Source organism: Typopeltis vanoorti, chromosome 19 (genome assembly GCF_054136105.1).
Source record: "Typopeltis vanoorti isolate ZY-2024b chromosome 19, IOZ_Tvanoo_1.0, whole genome shotgun sequence".
Lineage (NCBI taxonomy): Eukaryota > Metazoa > Arthropoda > Arachnida > Uropygi > Thelyphonidae > Typopeltis > Typopeltis vanoorti.
In genome coordinates, this window is record NC_143567.1 from 13,622,344 (window position 1) to 13,638,472 (window position 16,129).

At 34.0% G+C, this 16,129-nt stretch overlaps 1 protein-coding gene across 1 annotated transcript in view; it reads right to left on the reverse strand.

Moving 5' to 3' along the window:
* Positions 1-1,787: 1,787 nt before the first annotated feature.
* The window catches only part of LOC150095863 (uncharacterized), a 29,996-nt gene continuing 15,654 nt past the window's right edge, over positions 1,788-16,129 (reverse strand). Inside the window, exons 2-3 of the mRNA XM_090408855.1 lie at positions 11,617-11,796; positions 1,788-5,249 (exon numbers count right to left, since the gene is read on the reverse strand). Of these exons, the coding sequence (XP_090264981.1) occupies positions 5,035-5,249; positions 11,617-11,796 (395 nt within the window). The 3' untranslated portion in view covers positions 1,788-5,034. The remainder of the gene's footprint in view (positions 5,250-11,616; positions 11,797-16,129) is intronic.

Genomic DNA, 16,129 nt, shown 5'->3' on the forward strand with positions numbered 1-16,129 from the left:
GCTAAATTTTTTCCTTAATCACTTGTCCACACGTGGCACTGTAGTGTGTGGGTCATTAAACAAAAAAGTTGCTAGCTGAGTGGTAATAACCTCAGCAATGAGAGTGCAATCTTTCAGCCTCTGGACTCACAGATATACTAACATTTCCTCCAATATGATGAAACAGTTATGTCACTGTGACTATTCTGACAATACCGACATTTACTGGAGACTTGAAGTGACTTGAATAAGTTCCCAGAATACTCAACGAGATATGCCATTAGCACAGTAAGTGTCATCTTCTTGAGCTCTAGACTTCACGTAACAGAAACAAATACTTTTGTTTCTGACAAATTCAGGCTCTGTTAATCATACTTTTGAAAGAGGCTGATATTGTTAAAACCAAGTTCTTGCGATTGTTTAGGATTCTAGATCAGTGGTTCCCAACCTTTTTCCACTTGTGTACCTCTTTTAACCACCTTACCAGCCATTATGGATCAAATACGCATCCTCATACGCTTCGTATCCATCATATATTTCAATGTAATAGCAATGGTATTACAATTTTAATATGCACTTTGCATCCATGATAATCTTGACATCTATAGATGTCTTGGCTGGTAGTGTGGTTAAACCAATTTCTATAAATTGTACCCCTTGTTTTTAAATACTGACATTTATTGTTCATTAACTAATGTTTTGCATTTTGTTTACTTTACTCGTTTTTCTGCATACCCTGGGAGGTACATGTACCACCAGTTGGGAACTGATGCTCTAGATTATTACCTCATACACTAACCATTTAAGTCTAATATTCAACTCAATCTCCATCCACACCATCTTGCAGTTAGCAAACAGAATTCTCATGGTTTACTAGATATGTCAAAGAAAGAAAAAAAAAAACGTATATACATACACACCCTTCAAGGTGACCACAACATAGAGGCCTAGCTGAGTTCCCTAATGTTAACGTCTTTTGTGTGACCAAAATCTTTTTATGCAAAATGTCAGAAATAATCATTCCTGGTAATTTGAAACTGCCACAGCTGAAATAAAACATGCAAGAAGAAATTGCAAATCACTGGAGTAGGAAAAAAGTTCTAACTGTTGTCTTCTCCAAACATTGTACTTACTGTATTCAATATTTTACTAAAATGTTTGCACCTTTATTATGCTTGCATGCAGCAATGAATCATTATTGGGTCCATTAGTCAAATCAGAAGAGAAACCTGGGAAATTTATTAAATTAAATTTTAAAAAAAAACTGATCATCAGTCACGTCAGAAGGTTAACAAAATAAAAATAGGAGAATAATACTGAAGAGAATTCCTAGATCAAACACCATCAAATACCACAACTGAAAATGAAAATATGAATGTCACTAGTCTTTCAAGTTAGATGCAAACTCTCAGCTACCATCTTTTTGGACTAGTGAAGGAATTATTCTGACAATTTTTAAATCCAAGTGGGAAGACAATCAATAAGGGTAAGTAATGTGAGACTCTGAAAACCAAAGACTCAACCTGAAATGAGCCATATGCTTATAAACTACATATTGCTCACAAAGCTGTTCATGAAAAATTCAAGACTGGTTAGATGGTCAATTCACATGTAGCCTACAATCCAGATTTAGCTTTAAATAATTGATTTGTTTGGTCTCCTAGAGAGTAAGATATGCAAATACACAGATGACTTTCAGTATATACTGAAATATCTGTATATAAAATTAAGTATTTTGGGTTTTATTCAAAAAACAAGCTTTATTTTTTAATCTAAGTTGTAGGCCACATCTAATATAATGAATTACAATTGTACAAAAATGTAAATCCTTTATTCTCTAAAGTGATACAAAATCTGGACGGAATAATCTAGTAATATATTGACATAGAAATTTAGAGAGCTATAGCACCTCTGAACTTAATTACTGTAGAAAATAATCATGTTTCCACATTCTCGAGTAACACAAGTTAACCATCGATTTTTTAGTGAAATGGACAATACTATTATTTTATAACAGCAACAGTTTCCAGCATACAGGCAATTATCCAGAGGGGATAATAACTTTTTTTTTTTTTTTTTTTTTTTTTTTTTAAACCATAAACATATGGTAAACAGAGTCCAATATTTTAACACTATCAATTAATTAAAATGTGCATAAAAAGAAACTTGCAGATCTTTGAAAAACACAGCTCTGGGAACCAATGAGTTAGAATATGCCAATAATAATAATAAATCATACAATTTATAAGAACTTGACTTTATATATAATTGAGGAAACAGAAGGATAGATTGTTCTACATTTAAGAAATACATAAAGATAATGAACTATTTTTTTCTACACACATACACACAGTAGTATAGTAAGTGAACTAATTAAATGTAGTGAAGAACTCATTCATTTTTTTCCCATAAGTTAATGGCAGATATATTAAAAACAAAAAACTACACAAGAAAGGTGACTGAACTGTACAAATTATGAGTGTGATGCTTCTAAACATATAAGGTATTGACTAATACCACACAATATCTTACCACATCGACTTATTATTCAGCTCATATACTCCAATCTCTGTGAGTGATCCTAACAAGCAGAGTTAGCATCTGGCACCATCACTGTTAATATCAGTTACAGAGAAGACTGGTATAATCTTTGCTGAGCAGGCAGCATCTCCACTTCGACTGTGGTATATATGTTTGAAAGTTTTCAAATGCACAGTGTGATACCACCATCCTGTTTATTAGAAGTTAAACAGCTTCAAAATGTTCATGTTTGATCTCTCATATGGAACATAATACTTTTATGGGTGGTATTCACATTAAAAAAAATATATATATATTTATATATCAGTGCAGATTTATATGTAGTAAATCTGCAAACAATCAGATTTTTGTTTATTTAGACACTTTTTCTGGGAAGAGGGGGGGGGGGAGAGCTCACAGATAACACATTTACTGGCTTTAAAGCTGTATGTGATATTACAAATAGAAGAGTACTTTAAGATATCATAAAACTGGCTAGCAATGACTGAAATTATATGTATGGTTAAGAAAAGCATTTCAAAACAACATGAAACAAAAAAGGACTATTCTTCAATGTACTAGCATGTTTATTATTCAATATAGCTGTTATATAATTAGATTCACAAATTCAAACATGATCCGTATTTACAGTTGATTCATTATAGTAAACAATGCTATGTTACAGGAAATGCACTATAACAAACAATTTTCTGTGGTCCCTGTAAGTCTCTTACATTGGGAATCAACTGTAAGTTACCAAAATTCTAGCATATGTAGATGATATTGACAAAATATGCCAACACTGAAAATCTTTACTAGTCTTGAAAGAACAGCAAAAAAAAAAGGAATGGAAAGAGGTCACTGGGCCTATCACATTAAGCAAGAGGATGAGTTGGTGGTAACATAACATGAAGAAGAAACGACAGGTCAAACCCTTACATTAGGTAAATATAAAACAGAAGTAATATGCAAAATTATATATTTAGATCTCAAATGATTATTTTTTTTAGATCTAGATATATAAATTACTTCTATATTCACCTACTATATGATTTTGATCTGTTCTATTTCTTCTTCCTTCACTTGTGATACCACAAACTCATCTCTTCTTTAATATGATAATAGGTTCTAAAGAAAGGAAACAAGTCCAATAAAGCAAGAATAATACTAGCAAACAGGATGTGTGTCTTTACAAAGTAAGATCTAATACTGGTATTAATATGTTTCAGAGACGTGGTCTCTGAGTAAGTCTGAAACCATTTGGATTTGTCCCAAAGGAAAGTTGGTTCTCTAGTTTTGGAAAACTGACAAACCAAACTAAATATCACTGTATGATAATAGTGATATTTAGTTTTGGTTAAAATGGGTATAATAAGAATCATGCAAATATATGTACAAGGTGAAGAAATCAGAAAAAGTAGATATAAGCAGAGATGGATGGAGAGGAGAAGGAATCTGTTTGTTAATAATTGAAAAATGATTATGCAAAACAGAGATGGCCAAATATCCTCAGAGAGGCTACGACCCAAACTGCATTTTAGCACCAACACTAATGATGGCACCTTGTAAATAGTAAAATGGGTATTTACAAAAAGGCACATTACTGGTAAATACACTAAAATGATATTTTGCTATACTGAAGCAGTATGTGTGTGAGCATGCATACACAAGGGAAAGGTGAAGCATTTTCTGTATTACATTGAAACAAAACATCTGCATCAGGAAACTTGGTTTCTCAGTGCAAAAGTCAGTTTCAGTGAACTGGTCATATTATAAGCAAAGATCTTATATCCAAGTTAAGGTTGGACATCCCCTTTAAAAGTAATAATTAGATATTATATATTAGGTTGCACTTGAGGGACGGATAGTGAAAAATACAGATTTCTCAACCCCTTTATGTTAACTTAAAGGATTGAGTCAATTAGCAGAAAGATTCTTTTGTCACAACATATGCTGTCTGAATAGATTAACTGTATATTTGACAGGAAATTATATTCTTGTTTTAATCTTCAGCAACCATTCCCATAATGTTCTTGTATTATGGGCTACTAAGGCAACTGATGTAAAGTTAACAGCCTCTGTGTATAAGTCGACTAGTTCTAAATTACTTCACACTTATGCATGGATTGAGGATTAAACCAAGAATACAATTCCTTGTCAAATATAATATACATTGTATAACTAAGTGGAAAAACTTCCCACAGATTAACAAATGATTTATACAGCATTATTTTGAGACTATTTTCTCTAACTCCGATCACCGCCAGAGTTAATTCCCCATTTGGAGACATGCACATCTAATGTTAAAAATTCCCAACATGTTATCTTTCTCCGTGTAAATTATTTTTTCTAATTACAAAAGGTCAATATCACAGGTTTTTACAAAAATATGCTTTCAGAAAATAATTATCAAAGAATAAAATCAGATCTTGTATAAAATAAACTGCAAAAAACTAAATTAAAACTACAAATATTAACATGATAATGAAATATATGTGTTTCTTGGTAACAACCACATTTTTTTATGCTTTAAGACTACAAAACATTTAGTGAAAATATAACTGAGGGTACTAATATTAAAATGTGAAGTACACAAGTCATGGAAACTGCACCATTGCAACCATCTAGATTACAATAGCATTCTTCCCAGTATACACCATTTTCTCTGTAACCCCAATCACAACCAGAGTTAATTCCCCGTTCTGAAACTTGTGCGCATCTTCTAACAACAGTCCTCCAACGACCATCCCCTAATAAAGAATAAGGATATAAACTTGCATATAAAAATCAAAACTACAAACTGTAGTGGAAAGTGCAACATTAAGAAAACAACTCAAAGAAAGGAGGGGATTAATGTGTGTTTAATAAATAAAATTTTGAACAATTAAAAAAAAAGAAACTTAATGGGCACATAAATACAGCCAACTCTCATTATAAAGAATTTGCAAGGTCCTTAAGGAAGTCTTTGTTACAGCGAAAGATTTGTATTCTAAATTTCTTTCAGAATAGCATCAATGCTGTAGCCATGACATTTTGGTAGTTTATTACAGTAAGTTTGCTGTAATGAGAGATAACTATATAAGGCAATTCATAGTTTACAATTCTCATAGCAGATCTCAATTTAATAAAAATAAAAAAAAAAACCTTTTTAAAGACTATTATCAAAATACTTCAAGCAGTATTCTGAGGTGTCTTTATGATGCCCAGCATTATGTTTTGAATGAAGTAAAAGGTTATGATATGATACAATAATTTTTATGAATGTTTTCAGGTTAACACACAGATGATAATGAATATCTGTTTAAGAATCAAGGGTCAAATTTAAGAACTAAATTTAATTCTTAAATGCATTTTTTTTAATAAAGTTTAAACCATTAAGCCTGTTTAGAAACTATTTCCTGGTCCATTCTGACACAGTAATTTTTATTTTATTATTATTTTTTTTAAAACTAACATAAATTAACCCCGTTTATCTGCCACAGCATTTCCCTAATTCACAATAGTCACACTTTTTGGAGTACAAGACAATATTATAAGACCCAGACCCAGGACTGTAGTACATAGTCGGGGGGGGGGGGGGGGGGGGGGGGCATTGACTAAAAAATCAGAACTGCAGTAAAACTTATGGCGAAAGTTTATTTTTCACTTATTTATTATTTTATTAGACTATAATAAATTTAGTTTAATCCTTTATCCAAGTGTGAGCAAACACATTATCTTCCATAATGTTTTGCATTATGGGAGATACTGAGATAGGAGTGATGTTAGCTTGGTCCACCTTTGCTACGAGTTGCCCGTCGTTGTACTACCTCACCCCAGTCCTGAAGATATTTTCAGGTGCAAACTTTATTTGCTCACACTTGGATAAAGGGTTAAACTAAATTTATTATAGTTTAACCCTTTATCCAAGTTCAGGTGCAAACTTTGTTTGCTCACACTTGGATAAAGGGTTAAACTAAATTTATTATAGTCTAACCAAGTGAAAAATAAACTTTCAACATCTTTCTCTAAATCCAGAGTAATTTAATAAAAAGGTGGCACACCTTTTGGCAACTCCTATAGGTAAAGATGACCTCGCCATTGCTTCTGCTTGGTATCTCCACTTCTGTGCCTGGCTCCCACTGAAGAGACCTCAATAAAGGTCGAAACTAGTCTGGGTAGTGGCCCTTACCTTAATGCATAACATTATACATATCCGCAAGGAGATGTGTTTTGCATTATGGGAGATACTGAGAAGATGATAAAGTATAAATATTTATACTTTATCCAAGTGTGAGCAAACAAAGTTTGCACCTAAAAATACTACCCCAGTCCTGAAGATATTTTCAGGTGCAAACTTTGTTTGCTCACACTTGGATAAAGGATTAAACTAAAATTATTATAGTAAAACTTATGGGATTAATAGTTTACTAAAATATAAAAAAAATTTTGAAAAAAAAATGTTTAAAAAAAAATCTAAATACAAAACATTACAATTTAATGCACAGAACGGAACTACTTGCGAACAAACACTAGTGTAGAGATTTTAGCCACTGGTCCATCGTGTAACAGAGTTTAATAAAACAATAACAAAAAGAAAGCATTCTGAATATTATAATAGCACACTCTTAATGATAATCTTCTACACTGCACTTATCTGAAGCAAATAATACCACATATGCATTGGAACAATCAAACAGATTTCCAACAGCAAATCTGTTGGATAATCTGCTGGTTGCTACAGCACCAGCAGTGGAGCAGAAGCATAATCACGATTCTTTGGCAATTAGCTGCCATTTGGCTTTCTTTCTCTCTACTTAATTTACCCATCAATAATATTTAATTTAAAATATTTATACTGCAGTTTTGCTAGACAATTCTAAAAAAAGCTAGTAAGATAAGTGTCTTCTTTTCAACAGCTTAATCCACAATAACACGTTCATGTTGCACCATGTTTTACACGTGTTGCACATCTGGTGGGAGGTCGCTTGACTTTGTAAAGTGTCCCTTCCACTTTGTGTGGGCGTGCACACATTTTGCAATACATATGAGATGCCAATTTCAAGTTTTTCCAGTAGAATTTTGGTGTAAAAATGATATTTGTGAACTGTCATAGTTTACCTATACATTTAGAAATTTAAAAAATAAATGCATTATAGAAATCTAACAGATAAGCTTAGGTGTTGACGGTTATTCATGACTTATTTTTAACAGTATTAACACCACCAAACAATTTTATCAAAAGATGTTTTATAATCAGCATCATCAGAGCACAACACAGTTAGTATACATGCCAATAAGTAAGTGAAACAATACAATTGTAATGGACAGAAGATTGGACATTTGCATAGATCTAAAGTCCTATTTTGGTGCCCTCTGATGTTGTTAAAAAGAAAGAAAAGGGAGACTGTTCTTGTAAGAGCAACTCCTACATATCTGTAATTTTTTTCTTTTTTACAACATTAGAGGCCGCTAAAATAGGGCTTTAGATCTTTAGATACTAGCTGTGTTGTGCTCTGATGATGATGATTTGAAATTCAGCGAAAAAATATAAGCAGTTAATAAAACATCTTTTGATAAAATTGTTTGGTGTTGTTAATACTGTTAAAAATAAGTCATGAACATCATAAAAGTTTTCTCAATTATATAACCAGAAAGCAAAAAGTTTTTTCCTTTTTAACAAAGTACATGTAATGATTCAGTGTGCTCAAGATGACAAACCAGAAGTACAAGATCACATCCCCCCCCCACAGGCAAGTAACAAACAACACAATTTGTGTCATGCCTAGTTTGAATATGTTAGGTTACTGTATTATCTAAGAGCAGAAGCAAACTTTTAGTTATTTATGTAGCCAGAAATATGAGTCATTTTATTTTATTTGAAAATGTTGCATTTTTGAATTTCAGCAATTTTTTTGCTGCATACCACCTACCCCCATGCCATTTGTGGTAAGAGAAACACACTTTAGGAAATGCTGATCTACTGTGCATGCAGTTCTGATTCAGGATTTCAGAAGTTAACTTTCTTTTATAAAACTAAAAAGTAAATTTTTAATTTATACAGAAATCCTTTTAAGTAAATTTTGCAAAATGCATGAATATTATTACACTTGATTTTTCTATTCTTTGCATGCAACTGGCATAGCAAATCCTCCATACCAGTATTGTTATCTTTAGCAAAATTTGTTGCATCTCGATTTAAATCTTACCATTTTTAGTGTGGATTCTGTCCTGAAATATATCATCATCTCAAATTTGGTTTAAATCTTGTACCTTGCATCAGGATATCTCATACTTTGTTGAGTACACAACAAATTCCTAGTATGGGAATTCTGACCAAAATGATGTCAGAGATGGGTTAGAAACAAAGCAGCAATACAGAAGTGAACAGACAAGACATTATCATATTAAAAATGAAGATATTAGGATAGGATAGAGCTTAACAATGTTACTATTTGGGAATGAGTGAGCAGAGCTAATCTAAAGGAGTATAGTCCCTTGTTTGTTTTGATTTACAGCTGAAGTAACTAATGTTTTTCTAGCCACTTTGCAGGATGAAAAACCATGGTTACTGAGCATAGAATCCTGACCACCTTCACTTAAGAACTTTTATAAGGATTTTTTTTTTTCATTCTCACCAACCAATGGGAATTGTTGATATCAACTGAGCTACTTGATAGCTATTTGATTCCCAGATGAGAGGAAAAAGAATAAAATATGAGATCTGGAGAAAATTGTTGGTAGGAGGCTAGTAATAATGCAAATTTTTCATTTAGTACTGTAATACTATCCTGTACACATCATGCATGCAACTGTTGCGTGCAGTTAGTCCGCGCAGTTAGCCTAGTGGCTATGTGCTTCGCAACCATATGCCTGGGGAAGGAGTGTCCCAGGTTCGATTCCCGTCGGTGATGTGAGGAGCTGAAGGATCTTCCTCAGCTATAGCCAAGTTAGCCAATCTTGGGCGTGGACAGCAGGGTTTTTTCTCCAGTTTATTCTGGGGTTTTTCATCCCGCAAAGCAGGCAAACTGGCCTTGAGAACTCGACACTACAGGCTATAGGATACACCGGGGCATAAGGCTGACCACCTTATCCTGTAAACGGAGTGAGGTCCGATGATCAATGGACCCTCGACACCGCAAGGTAAAAGAGGGTATAAGGAAGATGAGATGAGACACATCATGCATTTGAAGATAATTCTTCAAAGTCAATGCCATACCAACTTTTCTTATTCTACTGTCTATTAGCATATTTAATTTGCCATCTTCACTAAAAATTCTAACTAAATAGCTAAAATATTTGACTTGCTCTATGAGTTCTCTACTGAGACCAAGTGATATTTTCCAAATTTTTTTAATGCTGATTTTACTGCCAAAGTTGTTAACAGCAGTTCTTAAATGCAGCTATTAATTACTGAAGACTTAATATTTAGGAGTATGCCATCATTTGTTTAAAGTAAAGAGCAGAACTGAGCTGAATATCTCCAATTAAGATACCAGGTTTAATGCTACTTTCTTTTGTAAGGATCCATACAGATGATGAATAGCAATAGCGATGCACTGGTGTCCAAAAGCTGAGGACAAATTACATTTTTACCCTTATATGAAAATATTTTCACAACTACAGCTAAATGTGGACATAACTTTATTGCCAGCATATTAACAAATTATATCACACAGAAAATGTTTTATAAATTTCGCACAAATACAAAATTTTTTATTTCGTACAAATAAAATACGTTTTTTCCATTATTAATTTTGTATCGATATGTCTACTCTTTTAAAACTTAAAACAAATTTCATACAAATTAAATTGCGATACATTTTTGACAAAAGTTACAGATTTCCTCAGGAGAATTAATATACAGTGCTTACAGAAAATTATGCAGCAAGACATTTCAGTATTGAATATGGCCATCCCAAACTGTGATGCAGCTCTCACAATGTCATGCCATGCTTAGCATCAAGCAAGACAACCTGGCCCACTCCTCCTTCAGAGCAAAATTAAGAACTTTAATTACTGGAGGAGAATTTCAAGCAGCAATGTGTTTCCCTATTGCATCCCAAACATGTTCTATGCGATTGAGATCCAGGGAGCATGCTGGCAACTCTATTCAATTAACATCCTTAGGTCTCCATTGTCTACAGCACCACAGAACAATTGAATATGACGAAGAACTTCATTGCAATATCGTTCACCAGTCATTTCACTGTTGGGCTGAAGTGCAGAAGATGTGGGCTTCTCAAATTTGGAGCACTTTCATGCAACCAAATTTGTTGAAGTTAGGGTAGTTTAAGGCAGAAGCAGATTCAAGGAAAAGTCTTTCATATTTATATTTGCTGTGATGGAGTAGAGTGATCTTCTTCCAGAGTATCCTATGGTTGGTGTTCAAAGCAGTCAGCAAGTCCTGAGTGGCTGTAATGGTGGAAACAGATATAGTCCTTATGTTCATCAATTCTGATTTTGGCTGTCCTGCCTGTCTGGCCATAGCAGGATAGTTTACAACCTACAAGGGGACCTAGTCAATACCAGGTGGGTTTTTAGTATAGCAGATAAGGGTTGTGAAATTTTTATATGGTCTGTAAGTGATTGGAAGGTTGTATTTGTTTATGATTTTTATTAGTTTTTCAGATGTGCCTTGGATATATGGAATGGTGCTAGCTTTGATGTAGTCTCTGTTCTGGTGAGCAGGAGAGTGAATGAGTGTGTGTGTGTGTGTGTGTGTGGAGGGGGGGGTAATATTTTTTGGATATTGTGGGAATTGTAGCCATCAGCTAAGAATGCTTTGTGAATGTAGTCAAATTGCTTGGGGAGAGCAGTCATCTGAGCTAATTAACTTAGCCCTGTCACCCTCTTCCCAACAGTATGGGATTATCAATACTTTATATATAACATGGTTAAATTAATTAGTTTAATCAGGTCAAATAATTGCAGGCAATTTAAATGAAGTCATATGGCAAAATATCAGTAGTTAGCATACAAACTAACCCATCCAAGATGGGTCGGTTAAAAGTTCAATTATTTGAAGGTTAGATAATTGACAGATCATTGTATAAAGGAAATGGAATCTCAGAAAATAATGGTGTTAGACATCTGAATGTTTCATATATTCAAATATTCATAAATATGCCTACTTACAAATAAATCCTCGAGGACTCTGTTGTATACTTTTGTAACAAAATATGCCTGGTGTTACTGCTTCCTCACCTAAACAATCGAATAACCTGTTACGTTCTGTATCAAAAGATTCGTATGCCCCACAAATGTCACCTTCAGCCTCCTGATCTGAACTGCATTGATAACATCGAATATTCTGACCTGAAATAAAAATTCATAGGCATAAATGTTGTCTTATAAGCATGTTTATATATAAATATACTGTATATGTATGTATGCATGTATTTTCAGTGTGACTCTCACCTGCAAAATATATATATTTGCATGTGTGACCACTGACCTCTTTATGGAAGGTCTGAAGTGGCTTGTAAACAAAGTGCTATGTTTGGTCTCTAGAAAGCATATCAAAAGTTCTGTAATAACTTTTGATATGCTTTCTAGCATATCAAAAGTTATTACAGAACTTTTGATATGCTAGAAATATCAAAAGTTCTGTAATAAGTAAAGCACTGTGTAAAACTAGATAAACGAAAGTCATGGGAAGATTTTGGTAAAAACATGGAAAATAAATATCAGAAAGGTTGCAAAATATTCTGGAAGCTATTGAAAAAGCTTAGAAATAGAGTGAAGAGTATTGTAAAAGAAATCCCAGATGATAAAGGTGAATGAAAACTGAACATAAAGATATTCTAGATGTCTGAAGTAATTACTTTGAAATGTACAGTGACAGAGTGGTGGTTGAAAATACTCAGCAGGAATGCAATCTGGAATGCATATCAATACTGGAAAGTAGAAAAAGCCATCAAAAACCTGAAATGTGGAAAAATTCACTGGTGTAGATGATAATTAGTCTGACATACTTAAATATTGAGGTATAAGAGTTTTACAATGGCTATACTGCATAATTCAGAAGGCCTGGTCAGGGAGTTGAATTCTGAATGATTGGAGTTGAGCTCTTATAGGACCGATCTATAAAATGGAAATAAAACTGAATGTGAGCTACATTAAAGATGCCAAGAAATTATATTTTTGTTTAATTGTTTATTCAAGTGTAAGCAAACAATGTTTCAATTGTCTTAGTATGTGAGAATCACCAAAGAATTTCCCTACCGAATGTTCCTGGTAAGAACTCTGATTATCTAGAATTTGACCTTTTGCCAGGGTCTTCTGAATTATTCATTGTAGCAACTAAAATTTTTGTAACTTCATATTTGACCATTTCTAGTAAAATATCATCTACTTAAGCTATCTTTTAACAAGAAATCCAGCTTTTTCACTTTCATACTTAAATGGCCTAGACCTAAAACAGGCAATCATCCATGCCACAATGGGATCTGATTTGCCTTGTGGTCTGCTAGTTGGATAGCAGAGAGACTGTCATTTGGCCATTCACACTTCTGACTTGCCATTATTATTATTATTATCCTTGCTTTTTTTTTTTGTCTAAATTTTCCTAGAATATTTCTGTAGATTTGCAGTTCATTTCTACTATGCCTCTTCCCTGTCATTAGAATTATCAAAAAGTAACTATATCGAACATCTTCAGCCCTGTTTCATAATTGCAATTTATATTATTCACCTTATCTGCACTTTTGATTTAGACATTGCTTTTAGGTAGTAAGCTTAGTGCTAATCCCCTGCTCCCAAGATATTATGATAGTGCTACTTTAAAAAGTTACATCATTACTAACTTCTGATCAACAATTTTCCTCCAAATTAATCTGTTATCTGTCGAAGCATCAACTTTAACAGATCTCATATTTCTTTCTAAGGCACTTTTTACCAAATCAGTGAAATGATGAGTAGGATGTTATACAGAACAATAGCCTATACTTAACTTGTAAGTCCATTTGTTTGGTTTTTCCCTTCTAATGTGTTAGACTCATCGACCTGTCACAGCCAGCTCACTTGGATTTATAAAAATCTCAATGTTCTGAGAGGGCTGATCATCCTATCTGCACACAGTTTACTATGCCCGTCAACTGCCTGTGATGGCAGTTGTCTACTCTCCCCGTGAGAATAATATCTCATTTTCTGTTTCCTATCTTTAGTACTACTTCCCTAGTTTATTCTTAACTTTCTGCCCAAAAGAGTCTTGCCCGCACTAACTGGCCTTACAAAGTTGTTTATTTTTTAACGGTATATATTAGAACACAGAAACTAAGTAAATAATTAATTTATTAACTTATTGCTGATATTTCGCTGGTGTTATAACCAGCATCTTCAGAGCACAAAAACACAGTTTGTCACAATATGCGAGACTATAACAACATGGTGTAATCAACGGACTAGTTAAACAAAATTTTACTGTTACAAGATCAGTCAACATACAAAATTATAGATTGCAATCCCACCAACACACAAAAGAATAAGGCACAAAAATTATTGAAAAAAGTCACTTCCTGGCCCAAAGACACAGTTAACAAACTCAAGCCCTTCCATGTTAAAACACCTAGGATCTATGGAGCACCAAAAATTCACAAACAAGGTACACCCTTATGCCCAATTGTGGACAGTATAAATAGTCCCACATACAAACTGGCTAAACATTTAGTGAAGCTACTAGCCACTCTCACAAACAATTCTCCCTCCTTTGTCAAAAGGTCAGCCCACCTAAAAAGCATCTTACAACACCTTACCCTAAAAAGCTCAGACTTAATAGTAAACTTTGATATCACCTCACTATTCACAAATGTACCACTAATAGAAACCCTCAATCTACTGAAGTCACACTTCCTCCCTGATATATATGAACTATTCAAATTCACAATACATGCAGGATATTTCACATGGAAAGGGAAAATATACAAACAAATAGATGGGACAGCCATGCCCCCCCCCCAGCCAACTTTTACATGGAACACCTGGAAAAACTAGCAATCAATACAGCCACTCTCAAACCAACACTTTGGCTACGCTATGTTGACGATGTGCTTGCTATTTGGCCACATGGCCCAGAGACATTGGAAACATTCTTAGTGCATTTAAATAGCCAACATCCAAAAATCCACTTTACAATGGAACTAGAAGCTAATAACTGTCTGCCCTTCCTGGATACACTTATCACACGTCTTCCAAATGGTTCCTTATCATTTTCAGTTTTTAGAAAACCCACACATACAGGGAGATACTTACACAAACAATCACACCATCATCCTTCTCAACAATGCTCTAGATACCCCTGCACACAGGATCAACTGGAAAAACACAAAAGTACTACACAGAAACTTTTACAAGTCGGAGAGATTGTTCTTAGAGGTGACAGAAGCCCTGAAACACACTCCAAATCTCAACAAATATGGCTGTATTAACTTGCCTAAGATCTGGGAGACAGTCATCTTAAGAAAAAACTAGTGCCTTTTTTTTTTTTTTTTGAGGACTCTAGTCTTATGTGATAGCTACAATTTTTTTTTTCAGATAAAGGGAGCCAAAAATCAGGACTCTAGTCTTTGTGTTGCTGCTACAATTTTGTTTAACTAGCCCGTTGATTACACCATGTTGTTATAGTCTCGCGTATTGTGACAAACTGCTCATATATATCAGGGAGGAAGTGTGACTTCAGTAGATTGAGGGTTTCTATTAGTGGTACATTTGTGAATAGTGAGGTGATATCAACGTTTACTATTAAATCTGAGCTTTTTAGGGTAAGGTGTTGTAAGATGTTTTTAGGTGGGCTGACCTTTTGACAAAGGAGGGAGAATTGTTTGTGAGAGTGGCTAGTAGCTTCACTAAATGTTTAGCCAGTTTGTATGTGGGACTATTTATACTGTCCACAATTGGGCGTAAGGGTGTACCTTGTTTGTGAATTTTTGGTGCTCCATAGATCCTAGGTGTTTTAACATGGAAGGGCTTGAGTTTGTTAACTGTGTCTTTGGGCCAGGAAGTGACTTTTTTCAATAATTTTTGTGCCTTATTCTTTTGTGTGTTGGTGGGATTGCAATCTATAATTTTGTATGTTGACTGATCTTGTAACAGTAAAATTTTGTTTAACTAGTCTGTTGATTACACCATGTTATTATAGTCTCGCATATTGTGACAAACTGTGTTTTTGTGCTCTGAAGATGCTGGTTATAACACCAGCGAAATATCAGCAATAAGTTAATAAATTAATTATTTACTTAGTTTCTGTGTTCTAATATATACCGTTAAAAAATAAACAACATGTTCGACGAACACATAAGTCTGTCCACACGTTTATGGCTTTACAAAGCACACATTCAAAGCTGAACTATGTTTGCCTTGTGAATCTTAAAAAAAAATTTTTTTCTTAACATTGCATTTGTGTTCATCATAATAAAATTATGGGGGGGACCTCACCCCTACCAAGCGTGTCCCTCCAGTGGCGGATGAGGGAAGCCCAAGAAGGCAGCTCCAAATAATGAATAAGGAGCCATGGACCAAAGACACACTTCAGAACCATGGTCAGGAGAAGTGCTGTAGACCACTGTAAAGATGTCTGCAAGTAGAAGAAGAAGAAAAAGATCCCCAGTCCTGCACAGCTCTTTGCAATCCCACCAAGGTGGTGGTGAGAAAT